Source organism: Brassica napus, chromosome C8 (genome assembly GCF_020379485.1).
Source record: "Brassica napus cultivar Da-Ae chromosome C8, Da-Ae, whole genome shotgun sequence".
NCBI lineage: Eukaryota > Viridiplantae > Streptophyta > Magnoliopsida > Brassicales > Brassicaceae > Brassica > Brassica napus.
Genome location: NC_063451.1, coordinates 24,489,827 through 24,506,108, shown reverse-complemented (window position 1 = coordinate 24,506,108; position 16,282 = coordinate 24,489,827). Strand labels below are relative to the sequence as shown.

The 16,282-nt window shown below is 42.3% G+C and overlaps 3 protein-coding genes across 3 annotated transcripts; 2 read left to right on the top strand and 1 right to left on the bottom strand.

Moving 5' to 3' along the window:
• The first annotated feature begins 8,575 nt into the window (after positions 1-8,575).
• Positions 8,576-9,507, top strand: LOC125591669 (low-specificity L-threonine aldolase 1-like). Its single transcript, XM_048766266.1, has 5 exons — positions 8,576-8,709; positions 8,799-8,857; positions 8,929-9,029; positions 9,106-9,172; positions 9,265-9,507. The coding sequence occupies exons 1-5, from the start codon at positions 8,610-8,612 to the stop codon at positions 9,334-9,336; spliced, it is 399 nt and encodes a 132-aa protein (XP_048622223.1). The 5' UTR covers positions 8,576-8,609; the 3' UTR covers positions 9,337-9,507.
• LOC106383281 (putative lysine-specific demethylase JMJ16) lies at positions 9,504-12,191 on the bottom strand. The gene is made up of 5 exons (XM_013823402.2): positions 12,162-12,191; positions 10,729-12,037; positions 10,546-10,649; positions 10,255-10,452; positions 9,504-10,164 (listed from the first exon to the last, which is right to left on the bottom strand). Exons 1-5 carry the CDS (start codon positions 12,189-12,191, stop codon positions 9,847-9,849), a joined length of 1,959 nt encoding a protein of 652 aa, XP_013678856.2. The 3' UTR covers positions 9,504-9,846.
• Positions 12,192-12,206: 15 nt separating this feature from the next.
• LOC106383124 lies at positions 12,207-14,310 on the top strand. The gene is made up of 2 exons (XM_013823251.3): positions 12,207-13,723; positions 14,071-14,310. The coding sequence occupies exons 1-2, from the start codon at positions 12,448-12,450 to the stop codon at positions 14,103-14,105; spliced, it is 1,311 nt and encodes a 436-aa protein (XP_013678705.1). The 5' UTR covers positions 12,207-12,447; the 3' UTR covers positions 14,106-14,310.
• Positions 14,311-16,282: the final 1,972 nt, after the last annotated feature.

Here is a 16,282-nt window from a genome sequence, read left to right as displayed (position 1 = left end):
TCTCAAGAACAAACCTCTTGCTCTAGCTTTTCAATCAATAAACGGCTAACGACGATATCCACAAAGTAATCAGGTTATATACCCTTAACACAATACCCTAGTTGCCTAAATATTGTGATAAGCCCAAATCTTCCAAATCTTCTTTGCTTCACGCCAAAGTAACATCTTGGAACCAATGAGATATTGACACGTCATCATCTCATAACCGACTTGTAACAGCAAGTCACACTTCCTATATTGTGCATAACACATCCTCTGTTTCTCAATCCGACAAGCTGCTTTTCTTGAGCTTACATTCTCCCCCTTTTTATCTGAATGTGACAACCTATGCAACCTGCAATGTAAACATCCACGCAGCACACATATCCAAGACAAAGAAACTACTCAACCAGTGATCATCAACTGAGAACATATTTTTAAATAAGTTGCACACGGAATTGATAAAAGCATAGTCGAAACACATAGTCTGAGTCTTAAATAGTACAAGCTGGATTAAAACTTAAAGTATCATTAAGCAATAAGACATGATCATCCTACGCGTACGCGTCTTCCTCATCTTCATCCTGCTCATCGTTTTCTTCAACCCCTGGATGAGCAACATGTTGCTCATAGTCTCCCCTGCATAGGTGCACATTTAGAGAAAAATCATTCGTTAGACATAGAGTAGAAATAAGACAAACACTGTGCATCTCCCTTACTCCTCAGGCGAACTCGAATGGCTTTGAGTCCCGCAATGGCGCGATTGATGTCGTCCTCAAGGCTGGCAGCACTTGAGTCTGCTCCAGACCCACGACCAGCTTTAACATCCTTGACAACAAGCTTCGGTGTTCCAGTGAACTCATCATGAAGCAAGTCAGGAGTTATAGTCGCTGAAAATGGATGACCTGCTGAATCAAGTTAGGGAACATGATACACCGAGTCTTCTCTGTCTGAGTGTTCGCTGCCATTGCAATTATCTGATCATAGACGAGTTTCCCGAAGTCAAATCCATCATGATGATGAAGCATGTAGATGAACCTGAGTCGCCTTTGGTTCATTGAGGTGTAGTTCCTGGTGGGAATCCAATTCGAGCGAGCAGACGAGCTTGTACAGAACCTGATTCGTAGCTGTGAGATACTTCGAACTCATGTTCTCACCTCGTCTTATTCGTCCATCGGTGAAAAAACCACAAACTTCATCAAGACGTTCATCCATCCAGTTAGGATCTTCTTCAAACCCCGAATGCAATACATCGAATTAATCAGACTCGGAGAGAAATCAACAAGCGATCCTCTAACATACACCGCTACACCACCATCGTCTCGTTCCTCAGCTTCCGGAAGATTGGCAAGGAATTCGCGGATTACATTGGGCTGATAAGGGTCGAGATCAGTGAGGGTATGAATCAGGCCTGCCCCGATCACAATTCTTCTGACATTAGAGAGATTCTCGTCCGTGAGGGAGATAGACTGCTGAGGAATGAAATTCCGCCCTCGGAGCTCTCTGAAGCGCTCAGTCGCCTTGATTGAGAAGAACCGTTCAGTCATTGGCATCCTTTTAGGTCGCATAAGCTCTGGATAGAACTGAGCTTTAGTTTGATACACATTCCGACTCTCCTCAAATCTCTGTTCTTGGAGCGATTCGGAGGAGTGTCTGATGCCATCGGAGCTTCGTCGGAGTGGTCGTCTGAGGATTCCCCATCTGAGAGAGACTCGACTTCAAGCTCAACGTTCTTGGGTAGAGGCGCAGTGTCACCAGCTGAGACACGACGGCGGCTCCGCTTGCGCGAGGATGACCCAGAAGAGAGGTCAAGTGGGTTCATCGGAGTAGTCTCGACATTCTTCAGTTTCATGAGCCGCGAGCTTCTCCTTGTTGGTTGCATGTTGCTAGTGAGAGAGATCGAGTGCGCCGGCGAGAGAGATAGATAGAGAGAGATGTGACACTTGAAGACAGCTGCATCATACAATCCTCAAAAATAACCCTAATCACACTCACCAAGCCCGTTAGAAACAATAGCACTAGGCCCAAGACATTAGACCCAATATCAACAGCACCTCAGTTTGTGAGAAAGAGAATTTGTGAGATTGGTAATCATGTCCTTGCACGCAATGCAGCACACAAAAGAAACAGCAACTAAAGCACCTTGCCAGAAGACATACTCCAGAATGTCTTTTAGCGTCCAGAGGAGAGAGACACAGATTGCTTCCCACTCGTACTCAGCCACCAAGAAGTTTTTGATAAAGAATCAGTGAGACCAACCCACATCTGTAGCTGTTTCTCAGCCGAGTAGCTGTCACAGACATGATCCTATCATGCAGCTCACTCACACCTGAACTTCTGCAGCATAGCCATTTGTATGGTCTGGAAACACAGTGTAGACCTCTTGTGTGTCTGTCTCTCCAACTCGACAGTTATTGTAACCTTGATCTGTAGCTATTTCTCAGCCGAGTAGCTGTCACAGAAAACATTTTTTTTTTATTTTACCAATCAGAGTTGACATCAACCCTGCCCCATCCAGACAGTGATCGAAATTAGAGTCTGAAAGTTGTGTCCTCCAGCTCCATTACGAGTGTCCATCATTCAGGGCCTTTTGTTTTCTTTTCTGTTTAGTAATCCAGGGCACTCTTCTTACCCAAATTTCACTCAGTCTCTGCTGTGTTTCCTCATTCAATCCAGACAGTGATCAATGCTCAGATCGAAAATGTTGTAGCATCTTGATCCAAGATGAGTGTCTTTCACCAGTGAATCAAATGACTTTACTGTAAAGGAGACAGGTGAAATAAGCTGCACAATCGAACTTGTTGACTCAGAGTTTTGTGATTGTGGTGGCATATCGACAAGCAGTAACACATATACACAACTGTCATGCTCTCCTCTTCTGACATGACTTATTCAGAGATTCACAATTCCCAAGCCTTTCGAAGGCCGAGGAACATGTTGTAGTCCAGAGGTTTGGTGAATAGATCAGCCAGTTGTCTTTCAGTAGATACATGCTCCAAAATCACGATTTTCATCTCAACTAACTCTCTCACAAAGTGATGTCGAATGTCGACATGTTTGGTGCGTGAATGTTGAACCGGATTTTTAGACAAGTTTATGGCACTCATATTATCACAGTGAACAAGCATAGGGTTAGAGATGATACCATAATCAACGAGCATTTGGCGTATCCAAAGTAATTGAGTGCAACAGCTTCCTAGAGCAATATACTCAGCTTCAGCAGTTGAGAGAGAGACGCAATTTTGTTTCTTGCTGTGCCATGCCACCAAGTTGTTCCCAAGAAAAAACATCCGCCAGAAGTACTATGACGATCATCCAGACAACCTGCCCAGTCAGCATCACAAAATCCTGCAAGATTCACGTTAGTTTCAAAGGTGTAATGAAGACCAAAATCCAATGTACCTTTCACATATTTGATAACCCGTTTTACTGCATTCATATGTGACTCTTTTGGATTAGCCTGGTATCGAGCACAAATGCCGACACTTAGACACAAGTCAGGTCGACTCGCGGTAAGATACAGCAAGCTCCCTATCATGGCTCTATACAGTTTCTCATCAACAGGTTTCCCATCCTCATCTCGCGACAGCTTTGTAGTTGTGCTCATCGGAGTATTGGTTGTCTTGCTCGTCTGCATACCGAATCTTTTGATGAGATTCTTTGCATATGTGCTTTGTGAGACTGTGATTCCATCGTCTAACTGCTTGACTTGTAGTCCAAGAAAGTAACTCAGTTCTCCCACCATGCTCATTTCGAATTCAGAAGTCATCGTCTTAACGAACTCATCAACCATTGACTGAGATGTTCCTCCAAATATTATATCATCGACATATACTTGAATGATGAGGATATCTCTCCCATTCTCTCCAATGAACAGGGTTTTATCAACTCCTCCTCTTTGAAATCCAGCCTGAGTAAGGAACACTGTCAGACGATCATACCATGCTCGAGGGGCCTGTTTCAGTCCATACAATGCCTTCTTGAGTTTGTAAACATGATCTGGAAAGTGAGGATCCTCGAAACCTTTAGGTTGTGTGACGTAGACTTCTTCTTGTAGTACACCATTCAGAAATGCACTTTTCACATCCATCTGATAAAGTTTGATCTTCAGATTGCAAGCCATTCCAAACAGCAGTCTGATTGACTCAAGTCGAGCAACTGGCGCGAAAGTCTCGTCAAAATCCACACCTTCGATTTGTGTGTAACCTTGTCCCACAAGTCTGGATTTGTTTCTGATCACGTTTCCTTTCTCATCGGTCTTATTCTTGTGAATCCACTTAGTGCCAATGATATTCACACCATCAGGTCGTGGTACCAGTTCCCAGACTTGTAATCGATCAAACTGTTCAAGCTCCAAGTGCATAGATTCTGTCCAAAACTCATCGTTCAGAGCTTCTTGAAGCGTCTTTGGTTCAATCAATGAGACAAAACACTCCAGTTCGTTCATCTCAGCTGTGAAACACGCAAGCTTGACCATTTGCTGAAAATCAATATGTTTCTTGCGTGTGACTCTTTCACCAAACACTTCACCAATCACATCAGCTGAAGAATGATTCTTATGCACTTTAGTTTGATTCAGATCCACTTTCTGATCCTCAGACTGTTCATCCTCTTCTTCTGATTCTTCTTTGACCCTTACGTCAGAGGAAGCTTCAGCTGGTGGTGTAACTCTCTCAATCTTATGAGTGACTCGAGCTTGATAGAAACCAATACTGTCGTCGAACACGACATTTACTTTGTCTCCAATGAATTTGGTACGCTGATTGAACACTCTATATGCTGAGCTGTTAGTTGAATATCCGAGGAACATACCTACATCACTTTTTGCATCAAACTTACCAAGATGGTCTTTATCATTGAGTATGTAGACCAGGCAACCGAAAACATGCATATGACTAAGGTTCGGAGTCTTCCCTCTGAAAACTTCATACGGAGTAGTCTTTGTGTTAGGTTTGACATACACTCGGTTTATGACATAGCATGCAGTGGCTATAGCTTCTGCCCAAAACCCGGATGGCACACTGTTTCCACATAGCATAGCTCTTGCCATCTCCTGTAGAGTTCTGTTCTTCCTTTCAACTACTCCATTTTGCTGTGGGGTTCTAGGAGCTGCATATAGATGCTTGATTCCTTGACTGTGACAGAATTTATCAAACTCCTCATTCTGAAATTCACCTCCGTGATCACTCTTGATCTGCACGATGCCACCCTTTTCTTGTTTAAGTTGCAAGGCCAAGATACGGAAGCTCTCCAACGCGTCAGACTTATTTCTCAGGAAGTCCACCCATGTATATCTGGAAAAATCATCTACTAGGACAAAGATGTATTTTTTTCCTGCAATGCTGTATGGAGTAATAGGTCCCATAAGATCCATGTGTACTAGCTTGAGTATTCCCTTGGATCTAATCTCTGAAATCTGTTTGTGCTGGACCTTCACTTGTTTACCTTGACAGCACCCTCCACACACTGTATCGGTTTGTTTTTCAAGTTCTGGAATTCCCCTAACAACTTCAGCGTTAATTAGTCGGGTCAGTCCATTAGTATTCATATGTCCGAGCTGCCTGTGCCACAGATCCAATTTAGACTCCTTAGCTGAGTAGCATAAATGTGACGGCTTCCACATGTAACAGTTGTTTCCTGACCTTACTCCACATAGAACAACGTTCCCTTTAGCATCAACAGCTCGACATTCTTTGCTGTTGAAGATTACTTCTAACCCCTCATCACACAATTGACTGACGCTGATGAGATTTGCTTTAAGACCATCCACATAGAAGACATTAACAAGCTTAGGTAAGACAGACCTGTCCAGTTCCCCAACTCCTCGTATCTTTCCTTGTCCTCCATCACCAAAGGTCACTTTGCCTCCTTTGATAAACTCAAGTTTCTCAAAGAAATCCTGATTTCCAGTCATATGTTTTGAGCAGCCACTGTCGAAGTACCAGGGGGTATCAAACTGTGAGTTAGAGTCAGAACTTGTGTAAGCAACGTTGCTTACCAGCTTAGTTTCAGTGGATAGTGTTGCGAAGTTGCAGATGATGGGTTGCTTTGCATCGGTGCGTGTTTCTGACTTCTCACTGTGTGCAACAGTCAAGGCTCTCTGCTTGTAGTTTGGGTACAGATCCTTCTTAGCTATCCACACATGACCATACAGTGATGGTTCCATAAAACAAAGATTCATCCTCCATGCACGTTGATACTGACTTTTTCGAAAGAAACAAAATCTGACATTATGACCACGCTTTCCACAGAAGTGGCATCCGTTTCCTCGTCGTGTAGTAGCAGTCTTCTTTAGGTTCTCTCCTTTCTGATTATTAATCTGCACCTTCGTCGTGGTATGAATTTCTTTTTCATTCGAACTCCCTTTCACGAACACTGTTTCTTCCGCAGATTTGGAAGTGCCTCCTTGAAAACCTAATCCCCAGTTACTGCTAGGACACTGACCAATGGTGAGAAGTTGATCTAGAGTTGTTGTACCAGTCGTGAGCATTCTTACTTTCTTGAGATTGTCAGCGAGTTGATTCTCAAGTAATTTGCTCTTGTCCATCTCCTTGGTTAGTAGCTCATTCAGACAATTCATCTTCAGCTCAATCTGCTTTTGAACCCTCTCTTGTTCAGTCATCGCTCGTTTCAACGATAGCAGTTCTTGGTCTGAGTTCTTGAGGATAGACAACTCAGTAGCTTGTTCAGAAGGTTTCTCCAATTCCAGAATATTCACCTGAGCTTTCAGCATTGCCTTATCTTTGAGTAGTTGTAGATTCTCATGACTGAGTTCAGCAAACTTGTCGAACAGAGACTTGTATTCTGATTCAAGATCGTTGTTGAGATCATCTTCATCCTCTTCCACGCCTGAATCTAGTTTTGGTTCTTCTTCTTTGCTGACAAGTGCCATAAAGTTTAGATGAAGCTCATCTCTGTCGCTGTCACTCTCCGACTCTATATCACTGAAACACATAAGTGACTTGTCCTTTTTCAGATTATTGGGACATTCACTTCGAGTGTGTCCAAATCCCTTGCAGTCAATACACTTGAGCTCTTTGCGTTTAGCTAGTGGACACTCATTGCGAAAGTGTCCATACCCTTCACACTCATGACATTGTAACTCCTTCTTCTTAGAGTTCTTCGAGTCTTGCCTGGTGTTTTGAGGGTTGCTTCGATCTGAGTCGTTCCTCTGAAATCGTGAGTTTGATCTGTTCCCTCCTTTATCCATTCGCTTAATGAATTTGTTGAAGTTTCGAGCCATAAGTCCCAAGTTTTCTTCTATCTTTGTGACTCGGTCCTGTTCGTTTGAGTCAGATACAAAGGCGATGCTCTTTTGAGAATTTGAAATTCGATTGGATTTCTCCAGGTCATGAACCTTCAAGATACCAGATAATTGATCAAATTTCATTTCATCTGTATTGACAGCTATATCCAGTACTGCCTTGTAAGCTTCAAACCGTGGAGGCAGACATCTTAACAGTTTTTTCACCAAAACCTTCTCATCATATTTCTTTCCAAGAACCGACGCTTCACTGGCAAGTTCACTGATCTTGGATATGAATCCATCAATTGGTTCATCATCAGTCATGCGGAGATTTTCAAACTTTGAAGCTAAGTGATCGATCCTTGTTCTTCGCACGCTAGTATTTCCTTCAAAGTGGTTGGTCAAAATATCCCAAGCTTCCTTAGCAGACTCACATCCCTGGATTATTTTGAACTGATCCAGATCTACTGAAGAGAAGATTGCAGTAAGAGCTTTGGAGTTGAATTTGGATGCTGCCTTTTCAGGATCAGTCCACTGATTCTTTGGTTTTGGAGCAAGAGTTTTGTCATCAGTCATCATCGTAGGCACAGACCACCCTTCTTCTACTGCAGTCCACGCATCCTCGTCAATTCCTCTGATCAACTGTCGCATCCTTGCCTTCCAATGACCAAAGTTGCAGCTGTCCAGCATAATGGGTTTATGAATTCCGAATAGTTCCTTCATGGTGTCCATGAAATCCGCAGGATCTCAACCTCTTAGTAGTGTATGATACCACAGAGGTGTCCCGCTCTGATACCAAATGAAAGTTCAGGGACTACCAGATATAAGAACTAAAACACAAGATACCAAGAACGCTTTCTTGTATATTAGAAATCTGTTAAACAATCTTCCTAGATCTGTTTAATCCGAATTACTCTCAGTCACACACGACTAGAGACGGACCAATTCCTAATCTATCAAAACAGAAAGCACGAGCTACACCTTCAAGTACTCGTCTTTCTTAAGCTCTCAAGAACAAACCTCTTGCTCTAGCTTTTCAATCAATAAACGGCTAACGACGATATCCACAAAGTAATCAGGTTATATACCCTTAACACAATATCCTAGTTGCCTAAATATTGTGATAAGCCCAAATCTTCCAAATCTTCTTTGCTTCACGCCAAAGTAACATCTTGGAACCAATGAGATATTGACACGTCATCATCTCATAACCGATTTGTAACAGCAAGTCACACTTCCTATATTGTGCATAACACATCCTCTGTTTCTCAATCCGACAAGCTGCTTTTCTTGAGCTTACAGAGCTCCGGTGGGAACTGTAATCGTTGGCTCACATACTTTCATAGAAAAGGCGAAAACGTTGAGGAAAACATTAGGTGGAGGAATGAGACAAATAGGTGTTCTGTGTGCAGCCGCTTTGGTCGCACTCCAAGAGAACCTCCCAAAGCTACAATTTGACCACAAGAAGGCAAAGTTGTTAGCTGGTACGTACGTACCACTCATTGACCGTATTCACTATTAGAATTCACCACAACAAGAAATATATAACAGATAATAACGTAAATATGTGCAGAAGGGTTGAATCAAATGAAAGGGATTAGAATAAACGTTGCAGCCGCGGAGACCAACATGGTGCGGTGCGCATTGTCAACACTCTTGTTGTGTTATCAATAATTATATTAATTATTTGTCTCAAAATTCAGATATTCATGGATATGGAGGATGGATCAAGACTTACTGCTGAGAAACTGCGCAAGAGTCTAACGGAGTGTGGCATTCTCGTCCTCCCAGGAAACTCACCTCGGTATGTCTCACATGGACAGAATTTGATTTGTTTAAACGTTTAATATATAAATATTGACTTTGGAATGTGGTTTCAGGATAAGAATGGTTGTACACCACCAGATAACAATAAGTGATGTACATTACACATTGTCTTGCTTACAAGTAAGAATATTCATCATATTTCTCTGTACTTATAACTTTCTCAAACAAGTGACACTGATATTTATAAGCATTGATTTTTTTTTTTTTGGCAGCAAGCAATGCAAATGATTCAGGAACCAAGCCTAAACCAAACCGGCAAAACCGAAAATGCTCTCTCTTTTTAAATGTTGTTTGTCTAAGTTATATCTAATTGTAAACAATAAGGATCGCTCGATCTGTCAATGCAATTATCACCCTATAATTTCCTCCATTTTATTATGAAACACCCTCACAGTTGCAAGGAAATTGATTTTTTCTGGTTTAGAGATGCCACTAGAGCTGAGATTAGAAAAAGGGTAAGTAATTTTTTGATAATCTCTTTCAATTCAATGTACTTTGGACTTTCAAAATAGATGTCAAAACTAGTGTGTGATGTTGAACTGGAAACCAATCCACACATGAATCTTGTTGTAGTTCCCACTAGTGACTAAAGTCTAAAACTAATGGTTTCAAGAGCCTTTAAAGTCTTTTTCCTTTCTTTCTCCTCTGTGTTGTTGTTTCAAGAGACGTAAGAAGAAACAGGCTTCTGGTTATATGTTTCCCTGTTTCCTCTGCAAGGGTGTCCAAAAAGAACGTGCAGGGAGCCTCATCAACTCTGTATGTACACACTAAAAATCAATCTCCTTCCAACTAAATCAGCACCGCTTCTGGATCTCTTCCTTCACAAGTTCGGTCACCAAATCTATGTTAGACTCACTTAAAACCTCTTGAAGTGAGCTTAGTTCCTCCATGTTAGCTTTCTTGAGCAGAACTTTGAGATTAGACTTCGCTCCAGCAGGTAATAGACGTTGTCTGGGAGCTTTCTGGAGATTTCTCACATCTGATGATTGAATGCTTGTGTTGGCTTCTCTGAGAAGAAGAGCATTTGCAGGGAACTGAACCTGTGGCCGCGAGTAAGGCCTGGACTCCCAATACTCTGTGCAAACTCTATTCACGTCTATTGCTTCAATGGCCTGTTTTAACAAATTAGATTATCTATCTGTCAACTAGATTTACAAATGAAGCTTATATTTTCTAGGCAAAGTTGGTTTTACTATTATTACCTGTAGGATTGCAGGTGATGTATATCCAAACATTTCAAAACCGTCAGGACTCCCAGAGGGCTGCAGAGGAGGAAGATCTGGCTTACCGGCTTTGTGCTGCTTACTTATCTCTTGGTTTACTCTATCTCGTACCATCTCCCAGCATCTTGTAGGAGACAAGTGAGCAAACACCTCACTGGGAACACCCTCCAAGTAAACCTAACAAGAAGATCATACCACACAGTTTGTTAATGACCAAGATAATCTAAGGCAATGAAACCTTTTTTTCAGACAAGAAAGATATTAATTTACCATGAACAATGGACTGTTGCGTCCAGCATCAAGAATCTCTGAAACGTAGAAGCTCATCCTCGTCGGATCCAAAACGTTTATGTACTTGACCCGACTACGAAACCCTGCACCAAAGAAGAATAGACATTAAGCACTTTGCAAAATATCATCAATGCATATATGTTTACATAAACAACATGTTACCTTTAGGAAAAATTGCTCGGCGGTTGCACCATGATTTTCCAGAAAGCACAGAACCATAGTTTAGAGGCTCTACATTGCAATTGATTCTCCTCACGACTTTTGCTATACGTGGACCCTTTTGGCGGATGATCCTATCTGGACTATTGTTCTGCGAACAAGACGGTGTCCCTGAGTTACTTCTTATCCCATCAACCACTTCCTGTATAGCCAAAGCTCCAGAGGTTTTGGATTTACAGCTGGTAGGTTTAACACCATCTTGGTTGCTCGTAACACCATCAACTACGGCATTAACTTCCCCATGCGATACAGAACTTGTAACATCCCCTTGCACTGCTCTTTGGTCATTAGTAGGCAATGACATAGTGATTTGTCTATCAGGCAAATAAATTGCTTGCTTTTCTATCATGGGAACAGGAGTTTTGCTAGGCGCTTCCAACGCTAAAACGTGGGTTGGTCTCTCCTGTATTTTCAAATGCTTTCCAGACGAAACTGCATCTCTTTTCTCAGAACCTTGTTTCCTAGGTATGTCATGCTCATCATCACTTAGGAGTATCACATCATCAGGTACACTCTGTGAATTCTTTTTTCCACTTGTGGACTTAGCAGCTGTCATAGAGATGCCTTCTTCTTCTTTGACTGGCTTCATACAGTGGCTTGGTGTTAATTGCTCCTCCTTGACTTTCAGAAGTAACCTCTTTTCTAACCCTCTACTTAGATCTTCTCTCGATGTTACTTTCAACTGTAAATCTTTCCCTAAAAGTGCACCTGCTTGTGGTTCTTCCTCACCAGTCTCCATCTTGCTTCCTGAGAGGTGTTCACTTAAAGCCAATCCCAAATCTTGACGCGCCCATCTATACACAGAACTGAGCTTCCCTTCCACAGCCTCAAGAAGAACATTCAGTTCATCCATATCATACCGAAACAGATAATATTTAGCTACCCACGGACAAGAACACAACTGTTTCACATGAGTCAAACATGAATACTTCTCCGGGGAACAGCGGCAACCAGCAGCGGAGAGGTGCAAATCAAAGAAGCATATACAACACTCTCTCTCGTTGGTAGCATCGAAATTACTATGCATCTTCAACGCAAGTGAAGAGCTGCACAGAAACTCTCTTCTCGTACGTTCCATGTCAATGCGTGCCTTGAGTGTTTTGGCCAAGATCCCATCCTTTCCGCTAAACTCTTTCCACCTCAAGTTATCTATTGTATTCTTCTTTAGCAAGTTGAGCTCCCAGTCGGCTTTCACTACTTCTCTTGCTGCCCCAAGCAAGAGTTTATCATTCGAGATGGACGTTTTTCTACCCTGTTGACAGTATAACTCTATAGCAATCTGTCCGTGAGGGAGCCAGTCGACTGGTGCTACTATTGGTTTATTATTGGTACAATGTATATGGTTTAGTTGTACATTTTGGCTTTACTTATTTAACCAGGTTTGTTCCGGATAAGCTATCAAACATGTATTTAGTGTGTGTAGCTCACACTTTATTAAATAACAGAAATATTCCTTAAAACTCTCTCTCTCTCCTTTGTCATCTTGTGCGACTCCATGAATGACGTAGGAAGAAACTTCCTTTCTGTTCACCTCTGAAACACTAATATGGTATCAGAGCGTTGAGCACAAGCTCAACATCGTTTTCTGCTCTTTCTTTTGAGCTCCGTTTTGTGACCTTTCGTCGATCTCTGTTTCTTTTGTCGTGTTGCTTCGTCGATACGATGGTGGTTGCTCTCCGTCGTTCTCGCCGTTCTGGTCGTTCTACACGCGCCGGTAGCTCGAATCCAAACCCTGGAGGCTCCCCTTCACACTCTGAAGCCGTTGCAGCCCCGCTTGTTCCGGATCCGTACGCTCTTTCCGTCGTGATGAATCCAGACAGTGTTCACTCGCCGTTGTTTCTTCATCACGCCGATCATCCCGGGTTGTTGATCACTTCCCTTACTCTGGATGGATCAAACTACACCCAGTGGTGCTCTGCGATGAAGATCGCTCTCGATGCGAAGAACAAGATCACTTTTGTTGATGGGTCTCTCCCTCGTCCTAATTCCGCTACTCCTCTGTTTCGGATCTGGTCTCGTTGTAACAGCATGGTAAAATCTTGGCTTCTCAACTCGGTTTCCTCTCAAATCTATGGTAGTATTTTGTCGTTTGATGATGCGACTGAGATATGGACTGACCTTCATAATTGTTTCCATAAGACGAATCTACCACAGACTTTTCAGTTGATTCAACAGATTCAGGATCTCCGCCAAGGCTCCATGGATCTCTCTGGGTATTACACTACTCTCAAGACCCTTTGGAACAACTTGGACGGCACAGAACCTCCTGAAACCTGTCTCTGTTGCAATACAACGAGTTGTCTCAGCCAGCGTACAGCCAAAGCTAAGATTGAACGAGGCAGAACCATCAAGTTCTTGGCTGGTCTTAATGAGAAATATTCTATCATTCGTAGTCAGATTCTCATGAGAAAGCCTCTTCCTGATCTTGCGGAGATTTGTAACATCTTAGACCAAGATGATAGCCAACGCCAGTTCAATTCTATCATCGCTCCCGCTGCCTTTCAAGTTAGTCATGGGACATCTCAGCCTACTGTGCTACCTATGTCTTCTAACTCTGCTCCGTCTGCTTCACTTGGTGGTGATTCAAACGCTTCTCAACAAGGCGCGGTGAATGCTTTTCAAAGGAAACCTGGACCAGTTTGTGCTCACTGTGGAAACATTGGTCATGTCATTGATCGCTGTTACAAGCTCCATGGATATCCAGTTGGTTGGAAGAAAAGGAGATCAAACACTGATAGGTCTTTGCAGCCAAAGGCTCTTGTCGTTGCAGCTAGTGTTGCCGTTCAGGATTCACCCTCAGTTGTTTCTGGTCTTGATAATCTCGTTGGCAAGCTGAACAAGGACCAAATTCAGAACTTTATTGCTTACTTCAGTTCTCAGCTTCAACCTGATCGTGGTACTGCTTCTCCTTCTGTGTCTCAGCCCACTGACCACTCTGGTATATTTTTTTCATCTTTCACATTCAGTTTTATTGGAATTCTAAGTGTCACTAAGTGTGTCACTGATAAGCACACATGGATCGTAGACTCTGGTGCAACTCACCACGTTTCTCACGAACGTGATGCTTTCCATAACCTTGATACTTCTGTTAATCATTTTGTGAATCTTCCAAATGGTTCAACACTCAAGGTTGGTGGTATCGGTCAGATCATCATTGATACTACTTTGACCCTGCAGAATGTTCTGTTTATTCCAGAATTCAGACTCAATCTTCTGAGTGTCAGCTCTCTGACTTCTGATATTGGCGCTCAAGTGATCTTTGATTCTGGTTCTTTTACTATACAGGATCCTATCAGGGGGTCGATGATTGGAAGCGGTAAACGGATTGTGAACCTGTACGTCCTGGATGTTGCTGATACAAGTGCTGCAGCTCCTGTTTCTTCTTCTTCCTTTACTAATAATGTTGTAGATGCTTCCATTTGGCACCAACATTTTGGACACAGTTCTTTTGAGCGTATAGAACTTCTCTCTGATGTACTTGGATTTTCAAAGACAAAGAATAAATGATTGATGCATTGTGAAGTCTGTCATCGTGCTAAACAAAAGAAATTGTCTTACCATTTACATCCTAAGCTGTGTTCTCAACCATTTGAACTACTTCACATTGACGTCTGGGGGCCGTTCTCTGAACCTACACAGGAAGGATATAAATATTCCCCCTTGGTCTTGGTCTTGGTCTACGTTGACGATATCATCATCGCAAGTAGTTGTGACAAAGCCACAGCGCTCCTTAAAGAATCTCTTCAAGCCTCCTTTAAGCTACGTGACTTAGGAACTCTGAGATATTTCCTCGGTCTGGAAATTGCTCGGTCTTCTTCAGGGATTTCCATCTGTCAACGCAAATATGTGCTTGACTTATTGACTGACACTGGTCTACTTGGCTGTAAGCCTTCCTCAATTCCCATGGATCCCAGTGTTAAGTTATCTATAGAAGATGGTGAGCTCTTACCTAACGCGGAGGTATATTGGCGACTTGTTGGAAAGCTTCTTTATCTGACCTTTACTCGACCAGATATCACTTTTGCTGTCCACAAGCTCTGTCAGTTCACTTCCTCTCCGCGAGCTCCACATCTTCATGCTGCTTACAAGGTCTTGCATTACCTTAAAGGGACAGTTGGCTTGGGTCTCTTTTACTCAGCTTGTTCAGACTTGAAGCTCTCTGCTTTCACGGATGCTGATTGGGGTTCATGCCCTGACACTCGTCAGAGTGTATCTGGTTTATGCGTTTTTGTTGGCTCTTCACTCATCACTTGGAAGTCAAATAAGCAAGACACTGTCTCTAGTTCTTCCGCTGAGTCTGAGTATCGTGCCATGTCTGAAGCGGTTAAAGAGATGCTTTGGTTTCGAAACATGATGGAAGATCTTTGGATTGAGACTCGGGAAGCTGCACCTTTGTATTGCGACAACACAGCTGCCATACATATAGCCAACAATGCCGTCTTTCACGAAAGAACGAAGCATGTGGAGCGTGATTGTCACATTGTTATAGAATGGGTTAAGAAAGGCCTAGTGAAAACTCTTCATGTAAGGACATCAAATCAACTAGCTGACATCCTTACAAAACCTCTCTACCCTTCTCCTTTCCGACATCTTATGAGCAAGATGGAGTTCATTAACATATATGCTCCATCTTGAGGGGGAATATTGGTTTATTATTGGTACAATGTATATGGTTTAGTTATACATTTTGGCTTTACTCATTTAACCGGTTTGTTCCGGATAAGCTATCAAACATGTATTTAGTGTGTATAGCTCACACTTTATTAAATAACAGAAATATTCCTTAAAACTCTCTCTCTCTCCTTTGTCATCTTGTGCGACTCCATGAATGACGTAGGAAGAAACTTCCTTTCTGTTCACCTCTGAAACACTAATAGCTACATTCACAGCTTCAGCACAGTTGAAACCATAGTTGAATCCAGCATGATATGCCCGAGGGAAAGTCAAGACAAACTCTCCAGCATGCTGGACGCAGCGGTGCACAGGTACTCCTGCGGTTTTCAGTTTTGATGGGGAGAGTTGTGTAACCTACATGAAAGAGCATCACCGAGACAATGAGGTCAGATAAATGACTTTAAATCAGGTGCAAGTCAGTGGAGGACATAACATCAGGTCCTATGTGATTGTAGAACACAAAGTTTTGATTCAGGTCATCAAATATCTAAACACTTACTAGCTTATGAAGCAAATCAGGCTGTTCTTCAAAAAGGTCAGGCAAATGCTTTCTCATCGCCTCCTCTAGTTTAACAGCATCCTTCCCCGCAACACCGTACCACAGTTTTGGTGCACCCCAGTGCATGTAATTCATCGAATACAAGTGGTGATCTTCCACCCTAGTATTCATATATTTCTCTTTTAATAATAATAATTATGTGTTTATTATTCTATAGTTAGATATTGTTTTACATTTTCAATAATTATTCTTTGGTTTATTTTGTCTTCAGTTTAATTCATAATCATTTTTTTTTTGCTTGTGTATCTCTTGCTTGTGTATTTT

Excerpts from the sequence above, each read along its gene's own strand:
- LOC106383124 (XM_013823251.3), top strand. The coding sequence starts at position 12,448 with ATGGTGGTTGCTCTCCGTCGTTCTCGCCGTTCTGGTCGTTCTACACGC. Across the intron at positions 13,724-14,070 it reads TCAGCCCACTGACCACTCTG|GATCCTATCAGGGGGTCGAT; the intron begins GTATATTTTTTT and ends TTTACTATACAG.
- LOC106383281 (XM_013823402.2), bottom strand. The coding sequence starts at position 12,191 with ATGTTTGATAGCTTATCCGGAACAAACCTG. Across the intron at positions 12,038-12,161 it reads GCTTATCCGGAACAAACCTG|GGTAGAAAAACGTCCATCTC; the intron begins GTTAAATAAGTA and ends TACTGTCAACAG. Across the intron at positions 10,650-10,728 it reads CCGAGCAATTTTTCCTAAAG|GGTTTCGTAGTCGGGTCAAG; the intron begins GTAACATGTTGT and ends TCTTTGGTGCAG.
- LOC125591669 (XM_048766266.1), top strand. The coding sequence starts at position 8,610 with ATGAGACAAATAGGTGTTCTGTGTGCAGCCGCTTTGGTCGCACTCCAA. Across the intron at positions 8,858-8,928 it reads CAGCCGCGGAGACCAACATG|ATATTCATGGATATGGAGGA; the intron begins GTGCGGTGCGCA and ends CTCAAAATTCAG. Across the intron at positions 9,030-9,105 it reads CTCCCAGGAAACTCACCTCG|GATAAGAATGGTTGTACACC; the intron begins GTATGTCTCACA and ends ATGTGGTTTCAG.